Source organism: Schistocerca serialis, chromosome 2 (genome assembly GCF_023864345.2).
Source record: "Schistocerca serialis cubense isolate TAMUIC-IGC-003099 chromosome 2, iqSchSeri2.2, whole genome shotgun sequence".
Taxonomy (NCBI): Eukaryota; Metazoa; Arthropoda; class Insecta; order Orthoptera; family Acrididae; genus Schistocerca; species Schistocerca serialis.
The window spans coordinates 442,012,028-442,035,422 of record NC_064639.1 but is presented as its reverse complement, the minus strand read 5'-3'; the positions used below and the strand labels follow the sequence as shown (position 1 = coordinate 442,035,422).

Sequence of the window (23,395 nt, the reverse complement as noted above, 5' to 3'; positions counted from 1 at the left end):
AAAATACAGGGTGCCATTTAAAAAAATCATACTGCTGTTCATATCTTTGTAAAAAAACAAAGCTACAACGAAGGCAATCATGCCGATTGATGTCCCCCTGACAGCTAAAGAGCATTTGCTTGAAACATTTTGTAATTTGCATCTGGACAAACAATTATTTAGGGTGGTCAAGATAAATGGGACACACTGTATACTGAAAGTGTGGATCCAGGCAGTCAGGGAGAAGTAGTATTTCATAATTACCGAAAATCTGTTGCTAGATCTGCACTTATTGTCAAAAGTGCGATCGTATGGGGTATAAAACGAAATTTACTATTGGATTGAGTATTTTTTTTGGGTGGAAGGACGCAGCAAGTTATCTTGAATGGAGGGTCATCATCAGATATAGAAGCAACTTTACTTGGGCCTCAGGGAAGTGTGTTGCGTCCCTTGCTGTTCCTATTATATGTTAATGACCTTGCTGGCAATATTAATACTAACCTTAGACTTTTTGCAGGTGATGCCGTTATCTAAGCTTAAGTGCTGTCTGAAAGAAGCTGCATAAATCTTCAGTCAAATCTTAATAATATCTCAAAATGGTGCAGATACTGGAATCTCGCTTTTAATGTTCAGGAATGTTAAATTGTGCACTTCACAAAACGAAAAAACGTAGTATCCTGTGACAATAACATCGATGAGTCACCGTTGGAACCAGACAACTCATGCAAATATCTGAATGTAATAATCACTAGAGATATGAAACGGAAAGATCGCTTAGTTATAATCATAGGGGAAACAGGTGCCAGACAGCAGTTCCTTGGTAAAATAATGGGGAAATGAAATCTGTCTACAAAGAAGACTGCATGCAAAGCAATTGTGCGACCCATCCTAGAATATTGTTGATGTGTGTGTGTGTGTGTGTCTACAAAGACATTTAAACAACCATTGCTCCCACGTTTCATACGTAAATTGAAGGGGAAAGAAGTCCTAATAGCTGGTGCAGTGGGATGCATTTTCTGCCATTCATTTCACTGTGGTTTGCATGTGGTATGGACGTAGATGGCGATGTAGGTTGATAAAAACTAGCCATTCACCCGGAATAAGCTTCATAAAAATCTTTAATAAATTACCATCTATACTTCAACCTATGTTTTTAGAACTGTTTCAGATTAAATTAAGTGCGCAATTTAAATAACAAAGCCTGTGAATGATCATTGGCGGATAAAGATTCTTGATACGTGTATCTAATATGATGTTCGGAAGGAGACACTGATTCATGTTGGGAATAGAACTAAGACCATAACGATTGATGCTATTAACAAAACGACAAAGAACACCGCTTTCGTCTACATACGATTTTCCGTAGAGCCACTGTCACTGTAGTAAAGCGCTTCTGATAACGATCGATTTTCAGACCCTTTCTTGTTAATCGATAGGTACTTTATCGATTGCTAGTGACGTGAATTTGCGCGCGAAAAAACATAAACAGTTTGCTCAACTGGTAACTACTGACGTAATTTTTTAAATTTGAATCTGCAACGATCGAAGAGTGAAAATGAATTTAGTGAATGGAGGTAATGATGCTTAATTGAGTTTGTTTTGATAGTTACTATAGAATTTAATAATTTAGCCTCAACACTAGTTCTTCATATACCGGTACGCAAACCACCGTGAAGTGCATTGCAGAAGGTACGTCACATTGTACCAGTTAGTAGGGTTTCTTCCCATCCCATTGACGTATGGAGCGCGAGAAAAATGATTGAATGCCTCTGTGCTTGACTTAATTAATCTAATCTTGCTTTCACGATCCCTATGTGAGCGATACGTAGAGGGTTGTAGTATTTTCCGGGGTCTTCGTTTAAAGTCGGCTCTTGGAAATATGTTAGTAGACTTTCTCAGGGTACTTTACGTCTGTCCTCAGTTGTCTGCTTTCAGTTTCGTCAGTATTTCTGTGACTCTCCCACGGATTAAACAGACTTGTGACCATTTGTGCTGTCCATCTCTGTATACTTTCAATATCTCCTGTTAGTCCTATCTAGTACGGGCCCCACACTCGTGAGCAATATTCTAGAACTGGTCGCACGAGATACTTGTAAGCAATACACTTTGTAGACGGATTGCAGTTCCCCAGTGTTCTACCAACAAACTGAAATCTACCACCTGCTTTATCCTTGACTGAGCCTATGTGATCATTCCATTTCATATCCCTGCAGAGTGTTACACCCAGTTATTTCTATGAGTTGGCAGATTCCAACAGTTACTCGTTGAATTCTATTCATTGGCTACTGCTTTTAGTTTCGTGAATTTAGAAATTTTGCATTTCTGAACACTTAGAGCAAGTTGCCAATCTCTGCACCACATTGAAATCTTATCAATATCTGACTGAATATTTATGCAGCTTTCTTTCAGGTAGTACTTCATTACAGATAATTGCATAATCTGCAAAACACTTGATTTTACTGTTAATATTGTCTCCAAAGTCATTAATATATAATACTTCCCTGAGGCACACCCAAAGTTATATCTACATCTGACGATGTCTCTCCACCCAAGATAACACGCATTGTCCTTCCAACAAAAAAAGTCCTTAATTCAGTCACAAAGTTCACTTGATACCCCATATGATCAGACTTCTGACGATAAACATAGGCACAGTACTGAGTCAAATGCTTTACGGAAATCAAGAAATACTGCATCTACCTGGTCGTCTTGATCCAGAACTTTCAGTATCTCGTGTGAGAAAAGTGCAAGTTGGATTTCACATGATCAATATTTTTGAAATCCATGCTGGTTGGCTTCGAGGAGGTCATTCTGTGCAAGATACCTCATTATGTTTGAGCTCAGAATATGTTCTAAGATTCTACAAGAAATCAATGTCAAGGATAATGGATGGTAGTTTCGTTGTTCACTTCTACTATCCTCCTTGTAGACGGGTGCGAGCTGCCCTTTCTTCCAACCACTGGGCACAGTTTTTGTTTGAGGGATCTATGATAGATTATAGTTATAAAAAGGGTTAACTCAGCACCAAATGCAGTATAGTGTCTAATAATAGTTCCATTGGGCCATGGAAATTTGTTCAGTTTTAACGATTTCAGTCGTTTCCCAATGCCACTGATGCTAATATTTATTTCCCTCATCTTTTCTTTGGTATAAGAATTAAATTGTAGCAATTCTCCTGGATTTTCCTTAGTACGTGAAAATTTGTCTTATTCACTAGGGACTGAAAAATAATTTATGTACAACCAGAGTTTCGTGGGCTTTTGTGAAAGGGCATTTGGAGTCTTAACACATTGTTCTATTGATAGCCAAACATGTTTCATTCAGTGAGTCTCTTTATATAGTTTAATGCATTGTTTTACCCTCGTTGTTGTTGTGAACACTGTATCTTGTTTTCTGTACTGTTGATACCTCTGTGTTTAAATAATTATTCAAACCAAGCCAAGTAAGTCAGCTGACTCGCTGTTTTTGTTCATCCTTTATTAAGCATCATTGGTCAGTTCACCGGACTTGCATTCAAGAGAAAGAGCATTCATATCCAAGTATGATAATCTATATTTTTTCCCAGTGGTTAAATTTATGTGGGTGTCGTAGTGATTCTTTTGAAAATATGAAGTTGGAAGTCCCATTAAATCCCATTTTCTTCCCCATCTCTCCATGCGACTTTAATCGTTCCTTCTTCTTTTCCTTTTTTTGCCTCTCCACCAGATTGTGTTTCTAATCATGGGGGTGACTGTATAACCAGTTATGATACTTTGCCAACAATACACTGTGTCCGCTTAATATATTTCATGAAAGCTATACAGAAATGGGTGATGGTGCATTGCTACAAAAGTATTGTTTTTTATGTCAAACTTCCTGTTGGGTAAGTATGCCTTAGTAATTTTCATCCCAACTGACTGCTTACAGATTCCTCATCAGGAAAAGCAACCAAGCTGGTGATGCCACTGTTATGTGCTGTATTTCATGTAACCTATTTGCCCTTGCCCTATTGTGAGGAGATATGTGTTGTGCAGAGAGAGGGAGAGTTAGTGGGGAATATGTATGTGCCTGCACCCATTCTCTGCAAGCCATTGTTGTGAAAGATTTCAGTTAATTACAATGCATATACTAATAAAAGAAATGTTTTATGTCTAACTTCCAAATCAACACCCGCATTCAATACTTCATATCTTATCACTGCTATAATTACTGCCAAGACAAGTTTTGGCAGTGCAAGAATATTTGCACTTATTAAGTTTTTATTTGTGCTTATTATTACAGGTGCAAGCAGCAGTTGTGCTATTGACTTGTTGGCAGATGTTCTTGATGATTTATCAGAAAATGGTGTCAATAATCCTGTTGATAATGGCAGTTCTCTTTGTCAGAAACAAAGCAAAACATACACTTTTATCGACATTATGGAGAAGCCTGAACCTGTGCAGGTAACAGAAGCACAAGCTGTTAAACAACTAGTGTTTGTTATATACTCATTTGTGTAATTTTATTTGTATGTTGTTTATTTAGAAACAACAATATTCTGTGACAAACGAGAGTTAGCATGCACTTCTCCCCCCCCCCTTCCCCACACTTACCACAAAAAAGCATCAAACACCAGTTAGCAATGTACTCTTGTGTCATACTGGAGGCAGCCAGTGAGGGGATGGTATACAGTAAACAGTGACAATCTTGTAACCAGGTAGGTTATGTCCATATGATTGAAGCTAGACATTATATAGATGACCTTTCCTTCATTTTCTGCATGTGCCTTGCACCAGCATTTTGTTATATTTACAGGTATACTGTACCTCTGCACTTGTTATGCTGAAACTTTTATTAATAGTTCTGCCTGAAATATATCATCTTGATTAGTTAGTGAAGCAAAGAGTATCGAGTAGCTGAAGATGTGAACTGCTTAACTGCACTCACTAGAGATTCCTGTGTGCTGTCCACAAATTCTGTTTTAACTAATTTACTATGTATTTAACTTATTCTTGCAGTTAGTAACACATTTTTTCCTGGCAATATTAGTTGACTGCAATTTTAACTGCTAGTAATTTGACATTGTCATCACATTAGAAACTGATATTGATTTTTCATGAAAAAATCATCTAATTAACACATTATTGGCTGCTAAAAATCAGCTGCTGGTAAACCATCTTAATTCTCATGATTTCTTGTGACTGTCGTTACAACCTTTGCTTCAGAGTACCTCAGATAGTCCTTCGTTATCTTTTATGATGCATTTTTTGTTACCCTCCTGCACCATTAGAAACACACAATCCTCCACGTTTTGCTTTTAGTGTCTGTACATTGTTTCATGGCCCATGATGGGTTTGTGAGGAGCAGTAGAAGCTACAGTTCTATTGATTAACATTGCAAAACCAAGAAGGATAGCAAATAACAAAATTCTACTTATTCTGCATATACAGTAGGTCCATAATAGGAAGAATACTCTGTTAAATTTGTAAATGCTTTAGGGATATGATGCAGGTATGAAATTCAGTATAGAGAGTTGCCACCTCTGTCAATAACAATGGCTCTGATTTGGCTGGGTCATGAATTGAACTGACCTCGGATAAAAGATCTGGATGCATCATTCCATGCTGCTTCAACTGTATGCCACAGTTCAAAAATCGTGGTTATGCCTATGCCCTTGTCAGTTGCCAAGGATCTAGCATGCAGCTACTCACGATGCTAGCACCTTGGCAACTGACAAGGGTATAGGCATAACGCTAATACATGGAAGTGTAACACCCAGTGTTCAAATTACTGGCTATGTTAGTAGAGGTGATGCTGTACACAGAACTGTGACACATCTGAAAGGCCGATATGGTGCCTCTCTTGAGTCCTTTGTTACTGTTGGGCATTCCAATGTTGGTGCACCTCTCTTTGCTCTGCCATTTCGAGGAAAGCCACAACAATGGTCGCCAAGCTGACTATCTCTAGTGCTATGACATAGTTGCACTATCTGCGTGGGTACTTGTCTCTCTGCATAAAGCCCAATTCCTGAGTCAAGAAATGTGGTGTGGCTGTATGATCCTGCATGGCTGAGTGAATAGTGTCTGTCCGCTTGGATGGTAGTCACATGGGTTTGATTGAGATCCTGCATGATGTTGAGTGTGGACCCGCTAATCTGACAGATTCCGTATTTGGATAATAGTCACGGGTCCTGACCCCCGTGAGCAGCAATTTTGTGGAATGATAAACTGTAGTTTCAATAGACCGTGATTCTGGTGCTGATGAATTCCATCACATACTGGTAGGTGTTTCTTTTTAGTGCGTGGAACATAACACACTCTTCTCCACAAACAACTGTTATTCAGAAGTGCTTTCTGTATGGGCAATCAACTGTGTAGTCTTGCCTATCTCTACTACCTACTTTGAACTGTTGTACTGAAATGCTAATCGTTTGCTTATTCTTAACTGTTGTACACTTCATGCCAATGCAACATTTGTCATACGGTGTCTTCATGGTGTTGCAGTTTTAATGGTCAGAGGCAATGTTACATCCTACACACAGATGTATTAAGGAGAGCAGTGTTTAGGAGGAAGCAAGCATTACTTCTGATGTGCAATACAGTTGCCCTTTTTTAGGTTTTACTAAAGATTAATACAAAATTCTTATTAATCACAACACATTACTCTTCATTGTGTGACTTTATTGAAGTTGCATTTTTTCAGTAGGTGTGTATGTTAGTTACATCCATAATGTTTAATGAGTGACTGTAGAAAGTTACTAATTTATATAAATTTTTGCATTTTAGGAAAGCACAGGTGGTGATGATATTCACTCCTATCGCAAATCGCTGAAATTTATAAGGGAAGTGAGTGGCGCGTGCCCTGATGAGGACGCTGATGGTGATGAAGATGGACAAGTATTTGGCAGTAGTAGTGGCAACCATTATGCAGAGAGTCGTGCTTCATTTGCTCCAGAGAAAAAATCATCCTGGAAGAGCCGAACACTTTCTGCACCTTCTTCACAGCAGGCAGTTGCCAAGCATGCAAGTGTTGACACGATGTTCGGAATGCGTATTGCGTAAGATTTATTAGTCTGCTTGCTACGTTTAGTAATTTTTTGTGCTATAACACCTTATATTTTTCTTGGATATCTTGGACTCTGACTGTTTGTCACCAGGTTCACATATTTTGTGCTCTCTCTCTCTCTCTCTCTCTCTCTCTCTCTCTCTCACACACACACACACACACACACACACACACACAGTGTGTCCTCTCCCAACTTATTTTTAAATCGTACAAATAAGTGAATCAGTCATCCATTTTCATAATAGTCTCTAATATTCCTCCGTGTATATACAAAAATTTAGTTCACTTTACACAATTCTTCATATCTAAAAGTGTAATTTTGAGAACAACTGGGGAAAGGAGGGGAAATAATAACCTGAGTGGATGAAACATTCTGGATGTGCAATAATAGTGTGCAGGAGGTAGTAGGGTTTGTACATTTTGCAATGAACACTGAAAACAACTGACAAAAATTTATGAACAGATTTAATTTTTACTGTTAGAAGTTAAATGAAACGCCTAACAGAAGTCATCAAAGAAGAAACAAGCAGAAATGTTGGAACTGTGGTATGGGGGGGAGGGGGCGAAGACATTTTGATATAAAATAGATTTCCTTTTCTTTTTCTTGTGGGCACATATTAGAGGGGAAAACAGGTCAATTTAACATGTAAAGCAACTAAAGTTCCTATAGTTTGAGCACGATGTCTTGACAGAGTTTTAAGTCGAGAAAATAGGACAGAAGCCCTGCTTACCAAAGGTCGATATGTTGGCAGCTGTGGGGAGAGTTGCAGTGCAGGGCAAACAAGCTGCACTTTCCTTATGCAGCACTGCTACTACACATTTGCTTATTGCTTTGCCACCTGATGACAATCATTTTGTGAGTGCTGAATATAAGTACTATATTTTTAGATCCCCAATGTTGGCAGTGGCCAGATATTGAACACTTGTGGCTTGAAGTGGCTTCAGCTGATCCAGAGCTAGGAAGCTCTCATTCAGGAAGTTGTGTACAAACTAGACATCATCTTTTGTATTCATTCATGGATGTACTTGACCAGCATAGCCTAAGTTATGCTGCGAGTTGTTTGCTGGTCTCTGATCTGAAACATCATCTACAAGTCTTCGATCCATACACAAGCATAGTAAAAATTTGTAAATCAGTTCAGTCTGTTTGACATGCTGAACGTGTCCTATCCTTGTCAAACTATACCTGTAAATATGAAAAGTAAATCAGAAAAGAGGAAATGTCGCACTCTTTAACCCATGCATGTGTTAACAATATAGCTGTAAGTAATGGAGGCATGGTCACACATTACTGAAGATAACAATTCTGGCATGATTATGCCCACTGTCACTTATTAGCTGTGGATGAGCCAGTGCAAGGGCTATCTTTCTGCAGGGCACAATGCATTTGGTATTTAATTAAGCTCTCATTCTGCAAACAACTTATGGCATTCGACACATTAAATTGCATGTTATAATATAAAATGTAAAATCCTGGATAGAATATGAATAATGGATGCCGTGAAGTTAAGAAATGATTGCACAGTTGAAGTACTGGGCAGTAACTAACAACCTACCATGTAGTTCAGGTGGTGAACTATTGACAACTAGGACAGAAAACAGTCACATGCATGGCTAGTTGGTAGCTGTGCATGTGTATGTGAATTCTGTGGGGTCCTGCCCCCTCCCTTCGTCTCTTGTATGGTGCCTTGGGAACTGCTTTCTTGTATAGCTAGGCAACATACAAGAAAATCGTATTAATGGTGTTTATTACAGAAATTGAATTGACAATACTTAACTTTGATTTACAATGACTTGTCGCAAGCAGTTGGCGACATGAAAATAATCAATATCCTTTGCTATATACAATGTCCATGCTAATTAATCAAACAAGTTCATATGGATCACAAGTCATGACTCTTCTAGTCCTCTCTTCTATCGCCGAGTCTACCGTCCCCAAGGCTGGCAGGAGCAGCACTTATATTCTCTTCGGATAGAGGCCGCTCCTGTCGTGGTATGGTCCTAGTCAGCGTAATATTGGCTGATGTTATCTCACAGCCTTCTCTGCTGTTATGTTGTTGACCTTTGTGCTGGTGCTTGTCGTTACACTGGAACAAATTCTGTAATAGTTAACTCTAAAGGAACACACTCTTCACAAGTTAGTAGTATTTTCAGTCTTTATATACATATCAACACCTCAGTGGTTCACCTTGCCTTTACTTCTACCTTATTTACATTCTAAAGTAAGATTTCCAAAAACCATTTGAAGTCAATTAAAATGTACTTTAAAAGTTTGTGTGGGCATATAATCAGTTACCATCATATATTTTTTGTAGTATTTGTTGTGTATGATTTGAGATTGATTGATGTTGTTGTTGGGAGTGCTAAAAACATAAAGTATTTTTAGGAAGTCTTAAATGTGTTAAAGAAAAGAAAAAAAATCCTGGTCTTTGCAAATGCTACTAGAATATGTTCAAAATAAATATTCAGCCTTTATTGCTGTCATGAGTGGTGCCTTTTCATCCAGCCCATGAACATTGATTGCCTTTGTTGCAAAGAAATGTAGATTGTATTTTAAAATCGAACCAGTTAACTTTTAACGATAAAACATTTATCTTTCTGGTTAGCTGCATTAACACAGGCTTTCACTCTTAAAATAATTATTACTGCAGATATCCACATGGGCCTCTAGCTGTGGGTTGACAGAGAACTCTACAGAGAAGACTTTATAGTGGCATAAGTAATGAGAAAAACCTGTTAGCATGGTCTCTTTATGATAGCTGAGATTAATTCTTACCTAAAATTTTTCAGACTGAGTTAATTTTTGTCTCTAATGAATGTTAAACTTCGGCAAATGCTTGTTGTCCCTGTAGCACTCTTAATGTAGCAACTAAGTAACTGATGTAAAGAATCTATAGCTTTCTGTTGAATTACAAATGCTATTGAAGCTCTGGCAGGATGTAAATAATTTAGGAGTAAAAGTAAAAACTCACTGAATAGTAGAAGCATCAAGTTGCTGACAGGCACACAAAAAAGAATCAAACTTGGGTAAATTTGGGACAAATCTTGAATAGCCAGAGGGTGCGCGTGCGCCCACACACACACACACACACACACACACACACACACACACACACACACACACACACACACCTCTGTACAGCTACATTGTGTAGCTGTATTCAGCCATTACAGTGTAGCTAGAGAGAGAGTGTAGCTTTTAAAGGAATTCATCAAAAAGCTAGCGAAGTTTTTTGTATTTCTGTTGAATTAGGTATAAATGTGTACTTTATTTATATGTGCTTTGCTATCTGCACATATAAAAACTTGAGTTTTGAGGAAAGCATTCACAAATTTAAAAGCAATTGATATTTTTTTATGTATACATTGTTACTGATTGTTGTGGTTTTTGCAGATTTTTATGTTTTGCATTACAGTAAAACCAAAATAACATACTGATGGGAACAAGAAGTGAAGAAAAAATTTGAAAAAATAATGATAAAACTTCTACAAAAACCCTAAAATTTCTAGAAGATAACAGCATAGTAAAATAACAAGTGACCCCGCAGGTAGATACCAGAAAAATACACACAGATACTTGTAAAAAAAAAACATCTCAGACTTATTCACAAAACAGAAAGTGAAATGGCTTCAACAACAGAACATCAAGGCACCCACACTAAACGGCCTACCAAAAAATCCACAAGCAGGATATACCAATATGCACAGTTGTAAATTTCAGAATGCACCTGCATATCACCTAGCCAGAGAATGACACAGGTATATATAGAAACATCATACATTCACAACAACATAAGAACACACAACACCAAAGAGCTGATACAAAAGATCAAACATATCAACATACCCTCAACAGCCACACACACATCATTTGACATCTCATACATGTACACCAATATCCCAACCACAGTAACCACCACCATCACCAACAGCAGTTAGAACAACAGAAAGACATTACCAAACCCCACTTAAAAGAAACAACAAAAATATTCAAACTAATCGTAGGCAATACTTGTTTCCTATTTGACAACCAGTTCTTCTCACAACAAGGTTAGGTCACCAATCAGTGGACATCTGGCCTACATCTTTCTTGAGGACAATATATTTTAAACCATAGTATCATCCAAATAATACACGGTAGTATATTGGCTAAGTAGATAACCTCATATGCCTTCTAGATGAAACATCCAGTTACCAACTACTCCACAGTGACACAAACACTATCCACCCAAAAATAAAATTCACCATATGGTGAATTAACTTAGACTATGTCATTTTTAGTTTTTATGTAGAAAAAGAAAATGAAATAGTCTAAAATTAATTTTCCTTGACCACAACAACCAACACCAGTTCTCCATATGCAGGAGAATCACCACCACCAGCATAACCATACAGTAAACTCAAACCATGCGATTATGCACAAAAAAGCCATTTACCAATACATTCTCTACAAGTTGAATAAAACTCCCTTGGTGAAGACAACCACAAAAGTGAACTATAGATAAGAGACATACTGAATCACAAAATTAAAACAAAAATGTAAGGGACACCTAGCGCACGGGACAGTGTAGGCATAAGCATCCCGTTTTCTGTGCAGCATTGCTCCACAGTGCATACTGTTTGCCGATGTAGTAGCAGTCACTTTGACGTGGTATCTTGTAATCTCCAGGCATTGTGATCCCTAGATTGTCCTTCACAGGCTTGGTGAGCTGTTGTATTTTTGCTAGGAGTGTGAAGACTGATGAAACATTATGTATTCAAGAGCCGGCTAATATTTCATAACACTCTGCCACAGAGAGGCAAAAATGCAAGTTTCTTGTTCATTTCTTCAGTGGTGGTTTTCCTGTGTGTCTCGCCAGAAATTACCTGTGGTATCTGGGAGTGAATGTAGTAGTTTTTCCTGAAGACCTTTCAGAGGTGACTTATTTCTGATGATAGGTTTTTGGCTTCTGAGATGACTTTAGCACAGTGAATGAGGCTGTTCAGAGTGCCACATTTTTTTTCCAGATGGTGGTGGCTGAGAGCATTCAGATACAAGTGTGTTGGTTTCCTGAAGACGTTGTGGGTGAGGTGCCTTTTTGTTTTTCGGTGATTGGGAGGTGTCAAGGAAGGACACTGCACCATCTATCTAGTCGAGATACAATGTAAATTTAATGTGGTCATGAATGCTGTTCGGATGTTCTAAGAGTTGTCCCAGTTTTTCATGTCCATGGGATCAGACGGTAAGAGTGTCATCGACGTAATGATAAAAGCGACTTTCCACAGCTGGAGCTGTGTCAAGGGTGATGTCTTCAAATTTCTTCATAAAAAGGTTTTCTTTGATGGAGCTAAAAGACTTGCCATCTCCATGCTGTCCAACTGATGGGATTTTAACCACTTGGCACAGCTGAAAGCATGAGATATTTTATTAATTCATATTGCTGCAAGACGTTGCATTCATGTGTTTTCTAAATGTTTGTGAATCATGGAATATGTATACCAGTCTGGTATTCGCCTAGTTATATGTGAAAACAACCTAAAACCCACATCCAGGCTGTCCAGCACACTGGCCGATGCCATTAATCCACTGCTGGATTTGATCTGGGGCTGGTGCATGCGCCCAAATCATGGAAACGCCATGCTAACATGTGCAGCTATCTGGGCGAGTGTTGTGAATATTTTATTAAAAATGAAATTTATGTATTTATAGATAAAATGATCCTTTTATTGGTGTTTAACATTTTCCCATTGTTTAACAGAAAGAAAATTTAAAAAAAATGACTGTGTAACTTCAGCAAAGCATGTCTGGGTAAAGGAAGAATAAATTGTGCTTGCTGTTGGGGGGGAGGGGGGGGGTTCATCCAAAAACAAATTTATTTGTAAGCTTAAACCTCAAGACGTTTATTTACTTAGTTCCAACATATATCTTGTCATGTTCCAGTAATCCAATGATATCATCGCGTACTGTTGAGCAACTTATGCAAGGCAGGAAATTTGTGTCAATTGCACAAGCTAAACAGATGAAAGCAGACAAAGAGCCATCAATTGACTGGGTGGTTGTTGGAGCCATAGTGAACAAATCACAACCACGAACATCAAAATCTGTAAGTTTTTCTCTTGTGCCCATTGAAAGACCTGTTGCCAATATATTTTTGAAACTATCTGTTATTAACCTCTAGATGTGATATTTGTGTAAAGCAGGTACTGGTGTGTAAAATCTTAAAACTCAAAAGTTAATGGTCATGGTGTAGTATTATGATGTTTGCTTGGCATATATCATAATTTTTATGCAACCATAACAGTGCATTTATAACTTTGTAGCAGTCAGTGAGTGAAGTCATGCGTTATAAATTGTCTAATGGCACATCAAATATGAAAAAAATTGATACAAGTTCTAAACATTTGTCTGAAGGAGTTGTCATACTAATGTTCTTGTGTGCAGTTTCCTTTATAAATGCCTTGCATTTTCTCAGAACTCTTCCCTAATACTGATTTTGCATGATCATCTCATTTCATATTGCTTTTTAATATTTTCTTGTTCCAAAATATTTAGATGATGTGTTGTGCTGAAGATGTTCACCACTAAATTTATAAATGGACACTATCACATTTTTATCTTGTTATGGACTGTCTTGCTTATACCCACATTGAAAGTGTGTTGCCATTGATTACAGGGTGTCTTTCACATGTGACTCTGTGTGGTGGTCAAACATTGTTCATTGACCTTATGTATAATCAAAACTTCGTAGGATTTTTTGATAGGTCTGTCGCCAGGATCTGGCTGTGTAGATTATGGTAGGCTTGACACATACCTTTACAAATGCACAAATTGCTACTGACTTTTCTCTGTCCATTTCTCTGCTGTTTCTTCTGTAGTAAGAGTGTAGTAGGCTCCATTTTCACAACATTCTCTGAATGGTACCATGGGAGCCAAGTGGTTCTTTGTCATCTTCTATTACTTTGCTTGGTACTTATTTATCTAGACTGCAGTTTTAATGTCTTTTACATTTAAGTACAATTGTTCTACATTTGTCAGATCTGTGCTGAATGTTCTCATTTTGTATTTGAAATAAACTGTGGGTGACTTATCAGTTTGATGTAACACAAATATTCTCCTAGCTTCCTAATTGACTTTTGGGACCACTGTTTCTGTAACGGATTAGTGCCTCTCATTGTTCTCTCTTATTGTGGAACTCTCTTCTACTAATTGATAAAAAATGGTGGATAATGTGTAACAAGTTCAGAAACACAATTGCAAGTATTATTTTGGGAAGGGAGATCCTGGAAGAATAAAAATCTTCTAAAGCAGCATTGACATTTTCCATTGTTTACAGTAATGTTGATAAATTTCACTTACAGTTCTTTCCAATAAGCAATTTTCATCTTTCATTTCCTACTCTTTGTTAATAGTGATTTTTGTTTTGTAGGTGTTAAATACAATTTTCAGAGAATTTGCATAATGTTTGGAAAAAATGTGGCCATGTCATGTTTCTCCATAAAAAAATTTAGTCCGTGATTTCTGAAGTACTTAGTGGCATGCCTGTTTTTTTGTATGACAGTGGTAGGATGAGGGAAAGGTTTTATTCTAACACTCCTTAAAGGAGAAAGAGCCAAATATTTTTGCAGCACTTTGTACCAGAGTTCCCTTTGTCTGGGATGGGAGGTGTAAGACATCCATTAAAAGCTGAATTGTACATAACTACACATATGTTACTTCTGTATGCTACAGTATATGCTGCAGTAAGTATGACTGAAAGATCAAAGGCAGATAAAGTGTAGATTTTGTTACAAATGGTTCCATGTGATTCCTTTTGTTGAGAATCTATGAAAAGTGTGGCCGATAGTATTATCATATATTCTTGGAGTTATGTTTGAATAGAAAATTCGTAAACACATTAAAATTTGAAAAGCAGTGGACTGCTAGTAAGCTACGTCAAACTATGCTACAGAGCAGTGAAACTGAGTAACACAAGTGTTTTGTTAATAATGAAGTTTGTAAACTGAGTGCATTTTCCCAGTATACTACCAATGAACTAAAGTCAGCCACTTGCTTTACCTGTGACTTGACTCATGTGGTCACTCCATTTTATATCCCCACAAATCGTTACATGCAGATATCTGCATGAATTCATAATAAAATGAGGGAAATCAGAGTTTACATGGAAATATATAGGTGTTCGTTTTTTCCACTCACTGTTCAAGATTGGAATAATAGAGAATTATTGTCAAGGTGGTTCGATGAACCCTCTGCCAGGCTCTTAATTGTGATTTGCAGAATATCGATGTAGATGTAAAAATGCTCTTAAAATTTTTTCTACATAGCTTTTATATATATTTTGCAGGATTTCACATATTGAATCACATATTTTTTGTGAATTGACCCCATTTTGACAAATACCTGCTGGGAAATCCAAATAGTGAACTAAAGTATTTTGTTAAGGAAGAGGTCACAGAATGATCAAAGATATTGTATTTTCTGCAAAATCAGTTTGTGATTTTAATGCTGTATGTCATGCATTCCTACTCTTCTTCTTCTTGCTAATTGTGTGCCATCCAAATTGCAAAATTGTGTCCTGAACCCCATACCTCTCCAATGCCCTCTTACCTACAAGGTTACAAAATATGATGGGGATCTTTGACCAGAACTGTTTGATCCTCAGCACAAGGAAACTGTAGAGTGGAGGAGAATTTTAACAGTGGCTGTCATTGTTCAACGAGAGTCATATTGGTAGCTGTGGCGACAACAGTACAAAACTATATGATCAACCATTCTATCCATGTATTACAATCTCGTCGAGGAACATGATGCTTCTGTTATTGCTCATATATGAATATTCCATTAATCTATCTACTACAAACTGCACATTTGCATCATATGTGAGGAAGGTGTATGGATGATTACCCAAGTATCACATTATTTCCTGTGAGAGATTCCTATGGTATGTTTTAACTGGAAAAGTAGAAAAAGGAAACAGCAAGCTCACCAGTAGAACTAGAGAAATGAGAGTTGCGATTTCTGTTAAATACCTCATTGATAAAACTCACATGTAGAGCAAACGTTTATAATTGAAGAAAAGTAAAATTTCGAAACCACACTTATTAACAGTTTCAAAGGTACCATAAGTAAAATATGTAAGCTGAGGGATGTCAAACGTTTGTGGCAAACAATGCTGATGGAGATTCCAGAGTTGTACTAATTTCACAAAAGGCAGCCAACTATCGTGCGTATGTTATGCATAATTAGCCACAGTGCTCCAATGGGAGCGTGAAAAGTGTCAGCACTATGCTGAAATGGTTGTTGATGACTAATATGTGAGTTTATTATTTGTTGCGAAGGGTTCAATATTTTCTTGAACATCCGTTGTCTGCCTATCTTCCCCCACCCCATCATGCTAACCAGCAAGTTCGCAGAAGACATTTACCATTACATTTCAAATAGTCATGCTTAATTGCCTGTATTCTGCGTGTTCCATGCATGTAAAATTATAATACATGGTTGACTGAATGCAGATTATTGTTTGGCAGTGTTATTGCTACTCTGCCTTGTACACGTGCATTTGTTTTGTTTTGTTTTCAGGGTTCAAGCTACACTGTGTGGCGGATTTCTGATTTGAAGTCCTCTCTACTAACAGTATCAATCTTTTTGTTTGGTGCCGCGTACTCCACGCATTGGAAGCATGCCCTTGGTACTGTTGTGGGCATCTTGAATCCAAAATTGATGGCTGGGAGGTATGTAACAATTATTATAGTGCCACAAGGAAATAGTATTTTATATTTTTTGTTAGTTTTTCTCTTCAAACATTACTAGTTACATAGTTGACCAGTTGCTTATTTAATGGATTGTTCACATGATAACATGTTGTGAAATGGATTAGGCCTTAAATTCAACTGCATTTCCAGTTTGTAACCAAAATATGAATTACTGGCTTAGTAAACAAATAGTAAGGTCAACTTTTCAAATATCACACATTTATCTAATCCTGTTAGTTCTGTTTAGCTTTATTTATAGCTATTTTAGCACAAGTAAACAAACTGGAAAAAGGAGAGTGACATGATGTTAATAAGATTTGGTGCTTAGCTTCAGTAATGCTGTTATGAAGATCTTTGCTGGCTCCTTCATGCTAATTTCAGTTTAGAAGCTCCCACTGTGCGAAATTAAACACTGGTTTCATGGTATTCCATTTACAGTAAAACTCCTTTTTAACAAATTTCTGGGGACCCAAATATTTTTTTCCCTTTAAATGTGGGTGTTTCTTAATGGAGGTTTTGCCAGAGTACATGGAAGGGGTGACCAAGAATCATAAATCAGGCATTTTTAGGTGTTATAAGTGCCGTTTCATTACAAAATTGGCACTCTGCTGTGGTACAGATTTAAATGCAGCAAATATAAAATTGTTACACTTCTCACAATACACATGTGATTTTATTTTAAATCAATAGAGCTGGTATATTTGGTCCATCCAGCATATTATAGTAAAAGAAGTTGTTAAGGAAATTCCTGACAGCATCAATTCCTTGCACAGCAGCAGCGGAACTTGACGCAACACCCTCCTTTTTTCATCTTCTTTGTCAGTGTCACTGCCAGCTCCTACCTGTATTCCTTCATAAGCATTTCATTTGCATGAATCTAGGATATGGAAATCAGGATGTCATCATCACAGTAACACCCTGGAGTGTTGCATTTTCAGAAATGACAGTTTTGCTACTCTCTTCTTCTGGAAGAATGTTGTCAACAGCAACTGATTTATCACAACCAGACTTTGTGAAAAAGTTAAACGCATCTTGCTTTGTTATAGAATAACAGGCAGTAACAAACATATGCATCATTTGTACAGTTCTGAGCCTCATCACTTTCTTCCTCTTCAAGAACAAAATTGACCTCTATACTATTGCTACTCTGTACTTGACTTCGACAGAGTGTCTTCAGCCCTGGTTCAGAGGCTGCAGATGACTTGGGCAGTTTGGAGTAAGGAACACATCATTTACATTCTTCTGAAATTATGTTTCCTTAGGATGTACAAGGCATATGTCAATAAGAAGTACAGTTTTCTTTTCTGCTGCACCCCTCTTAGCATCTAAATGTCCGAAAAAGTTGTTAAGGTTTTTGACACCCCAGGGCGTGCTGTTGTAATCATAAGTACAGAGTAGCATTTTTATGTTTTGGAAACACCTGGGAATTAACATTGGAAGCAACATTTCACTTTCATCACTTTTTACATACAGTAACATTGTTGTCCTTTATTTCTACCTCCATGGCATTTTGCAGGAAGTAAATTACAAAAGACACCAGTTTCATCAGTGTTCAGTGCTTATAATGTGTATCAACCATGGTGCTGTAATGTTCTTTTCATAGTTCCCACTTTCTGTGAGAAGAGCCCAATTTTCTCTACTTACACTTTGAAATGACAGGTTATGATGTTTTTTAAAACAACTTAACCAGTCGTTGAATGTACTGCAATTTTCAGTGCCAGTCTATAGAACGATTTCATGAGCCTTCTCTTGCAGTATGTTTCCACTTATAGGAATTCTTCCACTTCTCAGTCCTTGAGGCTAATATAGAATATTTTCAACATCGTTGAATGTAGACATACAAATGTTCTGTTTTTGGACCTCAGGAATCGTTAGCATCAGCGTTCAACCCTTTGCTGCTGTGGGTGAGTACACACATCCAGCTACACCATTCCTCAGGTGTTGTGGATGTGTATGCACGTGTCTCTTGGTTTTACCTACTGCGCTTTAGCGGCCTGAATGCATCCTGAGCTGGCGACCTCTCACTGCTGTGGACGAGTTACTTTCGTATCTCTATGAATAAAAAAAGTTTTTGAGTATTTCTCATATAACATATGTTCCTTGTTGCGTGGTATCATTTGTGAAAAACCATATTTCGATATCTTGAATTATTTATGAGATATAGTGATTGTTATAACCACAAGATTTGTGATGCGCAAGGACATGAATGGGTGCCTCATGCACAATCATCCTTCAGTTATAAAACCCAATAACATGGGAATAAAAATGAGATATTTTAAATAAAATTTTGATATGTTATCTACAGTTCATTCATTGCAATGTATAAGTTAAAATCAATCTTACATGAAGCTTAAGCAATGCATTTTTAACTCAGGTCCTTAAAAATTTATGTGCAATGTTCTACTTAATTCAGTGCAGTGTAGTAAATATGATAGGTAAAGGAAAGAAATTCAGTTCTTCATTGAGTGAAGGTTGTTGTTGTTGTTGTTGTTGTTGTAGTCTTCAGTCCTGAGACTGGTTTGATACAGCTCTCCATGCTACTCTATCCTGTGCAAGGTTCTTCATCTCCCAGAACCTATTGCAACCTACATCCTTCTGAATCTGTTTTGTGTATTCATCTCTTGGTCTCCCTCTACAATTTTTACCTCCACACTGCCCTCCAATTGTTGCCTCAGAATATGCCCTGCCAAGCTATCCCTTCTTCTAGTCAAGTTGTGCCACAAATCTCTCTTCTCTCCAATTCTATTCAATACCTCCTCATTAGTTATGTGATCTACCCATCTAATGTTCAGCATTCTTCTGTAGCACCACATTTTGAAAGCTTCTATTATCTTCTTGTCTAAACTATTTATCGTCCACATTTCACTTCCATACATGGCTACACTCCATACAAATACTTTCAGAAATGACTTCCTGCCACTTAAATCTATACTCGATGTTAACAAATTTCTCTTCTTCAGAAACGCTTTCCTTGCCATTGCCAGTCTACATTTTATATCCTCTCTACTTCGACCATCATCAGTTATTTTGCTCCCCAAATAGCAGAATTCCTAAACTACTTTAAGTTTCTCATTTCCTAATCTAATTCTCTCAGCATCACCCGATTTAATTCAACTACATTCCATTATCCTCGTTTTGCTTTTGTTGATGTTCATCTTATATTGTCCTTCCAAGACACTGTCCATTCCGTTCAGCTGCTCTTCCAGGTCTTTTGCTGTCTCTGACAGAATTACAATGTCATCGGCAAAACTTACAGTTTTTATTTCTTCTCCATGGATTTTAATTCCTACTCTTAATTTTTCTTTTGTTTCCTTTAATGCTTGCTCAATATACAGATTGAATATCATAGGGGATAGGCTACAACCCTGTCTCACTCCCTCCCCAACCACTGCTTCCCTTTCATGTCCCTCGACTCTTATAACTGCCATCTGGTTTCTTTACAAACTGTAAATAGCCTTTCGCTCCCTGTATTTTACCCCTGCCACCTTCAGAATTTGAAAGAGAGTATTCCAGTCAACATTGTCAAAAGCTTTCTCTAAGTCTACAAATGCTAGAAAGGTAGGTTTGCCTTTCCTTAACCTATTTTCTAAGATAAGTCGTAGGGTCAGTATTGCCTCACGTGTTCCAACATTTCTGCGGAATCCAAACTGATCTTCCCCGAGGTCGACTTCTGCCAGTTTCTCCATTCGTCTGTAAAGAATTCACGTTAGTATTTTGCAGCCATGGCTTATTAAACTAATTGTTTGGTAATTTTCACATCTGTCTACATCTTTTTTCTTTGGGATTGGAATTATTATATTCTTCTTGAAGTCTGAGGGTATTTCGCCTGTCTTATACATCTTGCTCATTAGATGGTAAAGTTTTGTTAGGCCTGGCTCTCCCAAGGCTGTCAGTAGTTCTAATGGAATGTTGTCTACTCCCGGGACCTTGTTTCAACTTAGGTCTAGCAGTGCTCTGTCAAACTCTTCAAGCAGTATCTTATCTCCCATTTCATCTTCATCTACATTCTCTTCCATTTCTATAATATTGTCCTCAAGAACATTGCCCTTGTATAGACCCTCTATATACTCCTTCCACCCTTCTGCTTTCCCTTCTTTGCTTAGAACTGGGTTTCCATTTGAGCTCTTGATATTCATGCAAGTGGTTCTCTTTTCTCCAAAGGTCTCTTTAATTTTCCTGTAGGCAGTCTCTACCTTACCCCTAGTGATATGCGTCTCTACATCCTTACATTTGTTCTCTAGCCATCCCTGCTTAGCCATTTTGCACTTCCGGTCTATCTCATTTTTGACACATTTGTATTCCTTTGTGCCTGCTTCATTTACTGCATTTTTATATTTTCTCCTTTCCTCAATTAAATTCAGTATCTCTTCTTTACCCAAGGATTTCTACCAGCCCTCATCTTTTTACCTACGTGATCCTCTGCTGCCTTCACTATTTCATCTCTCAAAGCTACCCATTCTTCTACTGTATCTCTTTCCCCCATTCTTGACAATCGTTCCCTATTGCTCTCCCTAAAACTCTCTACAACCTCTGGTTCTTTCGTGAAGGTCTCAGATAGATAGATAGATAGATAGAGAGAGAGAGAGAGAGAGGGAGAGAGAGAGAGAGAGAGAGAGAGAGAGAGCTTCAATTCTTCTGGGTGAATTCAGATTTTTCGGTGCATATTCCGTAAAAAGTAAAACAAAAACCAACATAATTGGGGCCTATTTATCCCTGTTGTTGGTTTCTTCAAAAATTAAAAGGTAGAATGACGGCCTTTCATTATTGATCTGTGCACAACAGCTCTCTGTACCAGTATGTTCCAAAAAAACCCCATGTGAAAATGAGATTTTTCAGGAGGGTCATATCTCATTTCTATTAATCACATAGATAAGGGGTCAAGTATTTTGGATAACTCGTGGCCTAGCAACCATTTGTAGATTTATCAGAAGAAAAGACATACTGTAGCCATCCTACAACACATGGACAAAATTCTAATGTTATACAGTTGCTCCAGCTCAGGTGCATCAAGCAGAGAGGTTGGTTTTTTTTTTTCATTATGTGTGGTCTAGCATAGATCTTAGGTGGCTCATAAAGCCACTATTTACTTGTGGGCAGTTCTTGTTAAAATGACAAAAACCCAGAATTTTTGGGTACGAAAAGTACCAGTTCTGGAGATGACCACTTTTGTAATTTCGGTTCATGACATACTGTCAAAACTTTTACCGTATGTTCTTAAGATGATGGTCTAGGGAAACCTGGAAACTTGTTTCGGTATCATTACCTGTTAATGAGATCCAGAGGTTCAAAGTTACTGTACTTATGCATATACACTGAAGAGCCAAAGAAACTGCCTAATATCATGCAGGGTCTCTGCGAGCGCACAGAAGTGCTGCAACACAATGTGGCATGGACTCGACTAATGTCTGAAATAATGCTGGAGGGAACTGACACCATGAATCCTGCAGGGCTGTCCATAAATCTGTAAGAATACGAGGGGATGTAGGTCTCTTCTGAACAGCATGTTGCAAGACATCCCAGATATGCTAAATAATGTTCATGTCTGGGGAGTTTGGTGGCCAGCAGAAATGTTTAAACTCAGAAGTGTGTTCCTGGAGTCATTCTGTAGCAATTCTGGATGTGTTGGGTGTCGTACTATCCTGCTGGCATTGCCCAAGTCCATCGGAAATCACATTGGACGTAAATGGATGCAGGTGATCAGACAGGATGCTTATGTACGTGTCACCTGCCAGCCATATCTAGACGTATCGGGGGTCCCATATCACTCCAACTGTACACGCCCCACAGTATTACAGAGCCTGCACCAGCTTGAACAGTTTCCTGCTGACATGCAGGGTCCATGAATTTGTGAGATTGTCTCCGTACCCATACACATCACTCCGCTAGATACAATTTGAAATGAGACTCGTCCAACCAGGCAACATGTTTCCGGTCATCAACAGTCCAATGTCGGTGTTGATGGGCACAGGTGAGGCGTAAAGCTTTGTATCGTGCAGTCATCAAGGGTACATGAGTGGTCCTTCGGCTCCAAAGGCCCATATCGATTACGTTTCATTGAATGCTTTACACACTGACACTTGTTGGTGGCCCAGCATTGAAATTTGCAGCAATTTGTGGAAGTGTTGCACTTCTGTCACATTGAACAATTCTCTTCAGTCTTCGTTGGTCCCATTCTTGCAGGATCTTTTTCCGGCCACAGCGATGTTGGAGATTTGATGTTTTACCGGATTCATGATATTCACGGTACACTAGTGAAATGGTCGTACAGGAAAATCCCCACTTTATCACATCCTCGGAGATGCTGTGTCCCATTGCTTGTGCACCGAGTATAACACTTCGTTCAAACTCTCTTAAACCTTGATGACGTGCCATTGTAGCAGGAGTAACCAATCTAACAACTGTGCCAGACACGTAACATCTTATATAGGCATTGCCAACCGCAGCATCACATTCTGCCTGTTTACGTATCTCTGTATTTGAATATGCATGCCAATACCAGTTTCTTTGGCGCTTGTCTGACATGTAGTGAACAGATGGCAAAGTTTCTAGTCATTGCAAGGGTTATAAGGTCACCAAAACTATGTTTTTAGTCAGCATTTTTTCCCCAATAACACTTCATGCCACGCTGTCTCTGTATAATGAGCACTTCTCATCAATACAGGCT

At 38.0% G+C, this 23,395-nt stretch overlaps 1 protein-coding gene across 1 annotated transcript in view; it reads left to right on the top strand.

Moving 5' to 3' along the window:
• Positions 1-1,437: 1,437 nt before the first annotated feature.
• The window catches only part of LOC126457317 (protein MCM10 homolog), a 91,027-nt gene continuing 69,069 nt past the window's right edge, over positions 1,438-23,395 (top strand). The window contains exons 1-5 of the mRNA XM_050093511.1: positions 1,438-1,553; positions 4,240-4,400; positions 6,723-6,994; positions 12,923-13,085; positions 16,559-16,710. Coding sequence (XP_049949468.1) covers positions 1,535-1,553; positions 4,240-4,400; positions 6,723-6,994; positions 12,923-13,085; positions 16,559-16,710 — 767 coding nt within the window. The 5' untranslated portion in view covers positions 1,438-1,534. The remainder of the gene's footprint in view (positions 1,554-4,239; positions 4,401-6,722; positions 6,995-12,922; positions 13,086-16,558; positions 16,711-23,395) is intronic.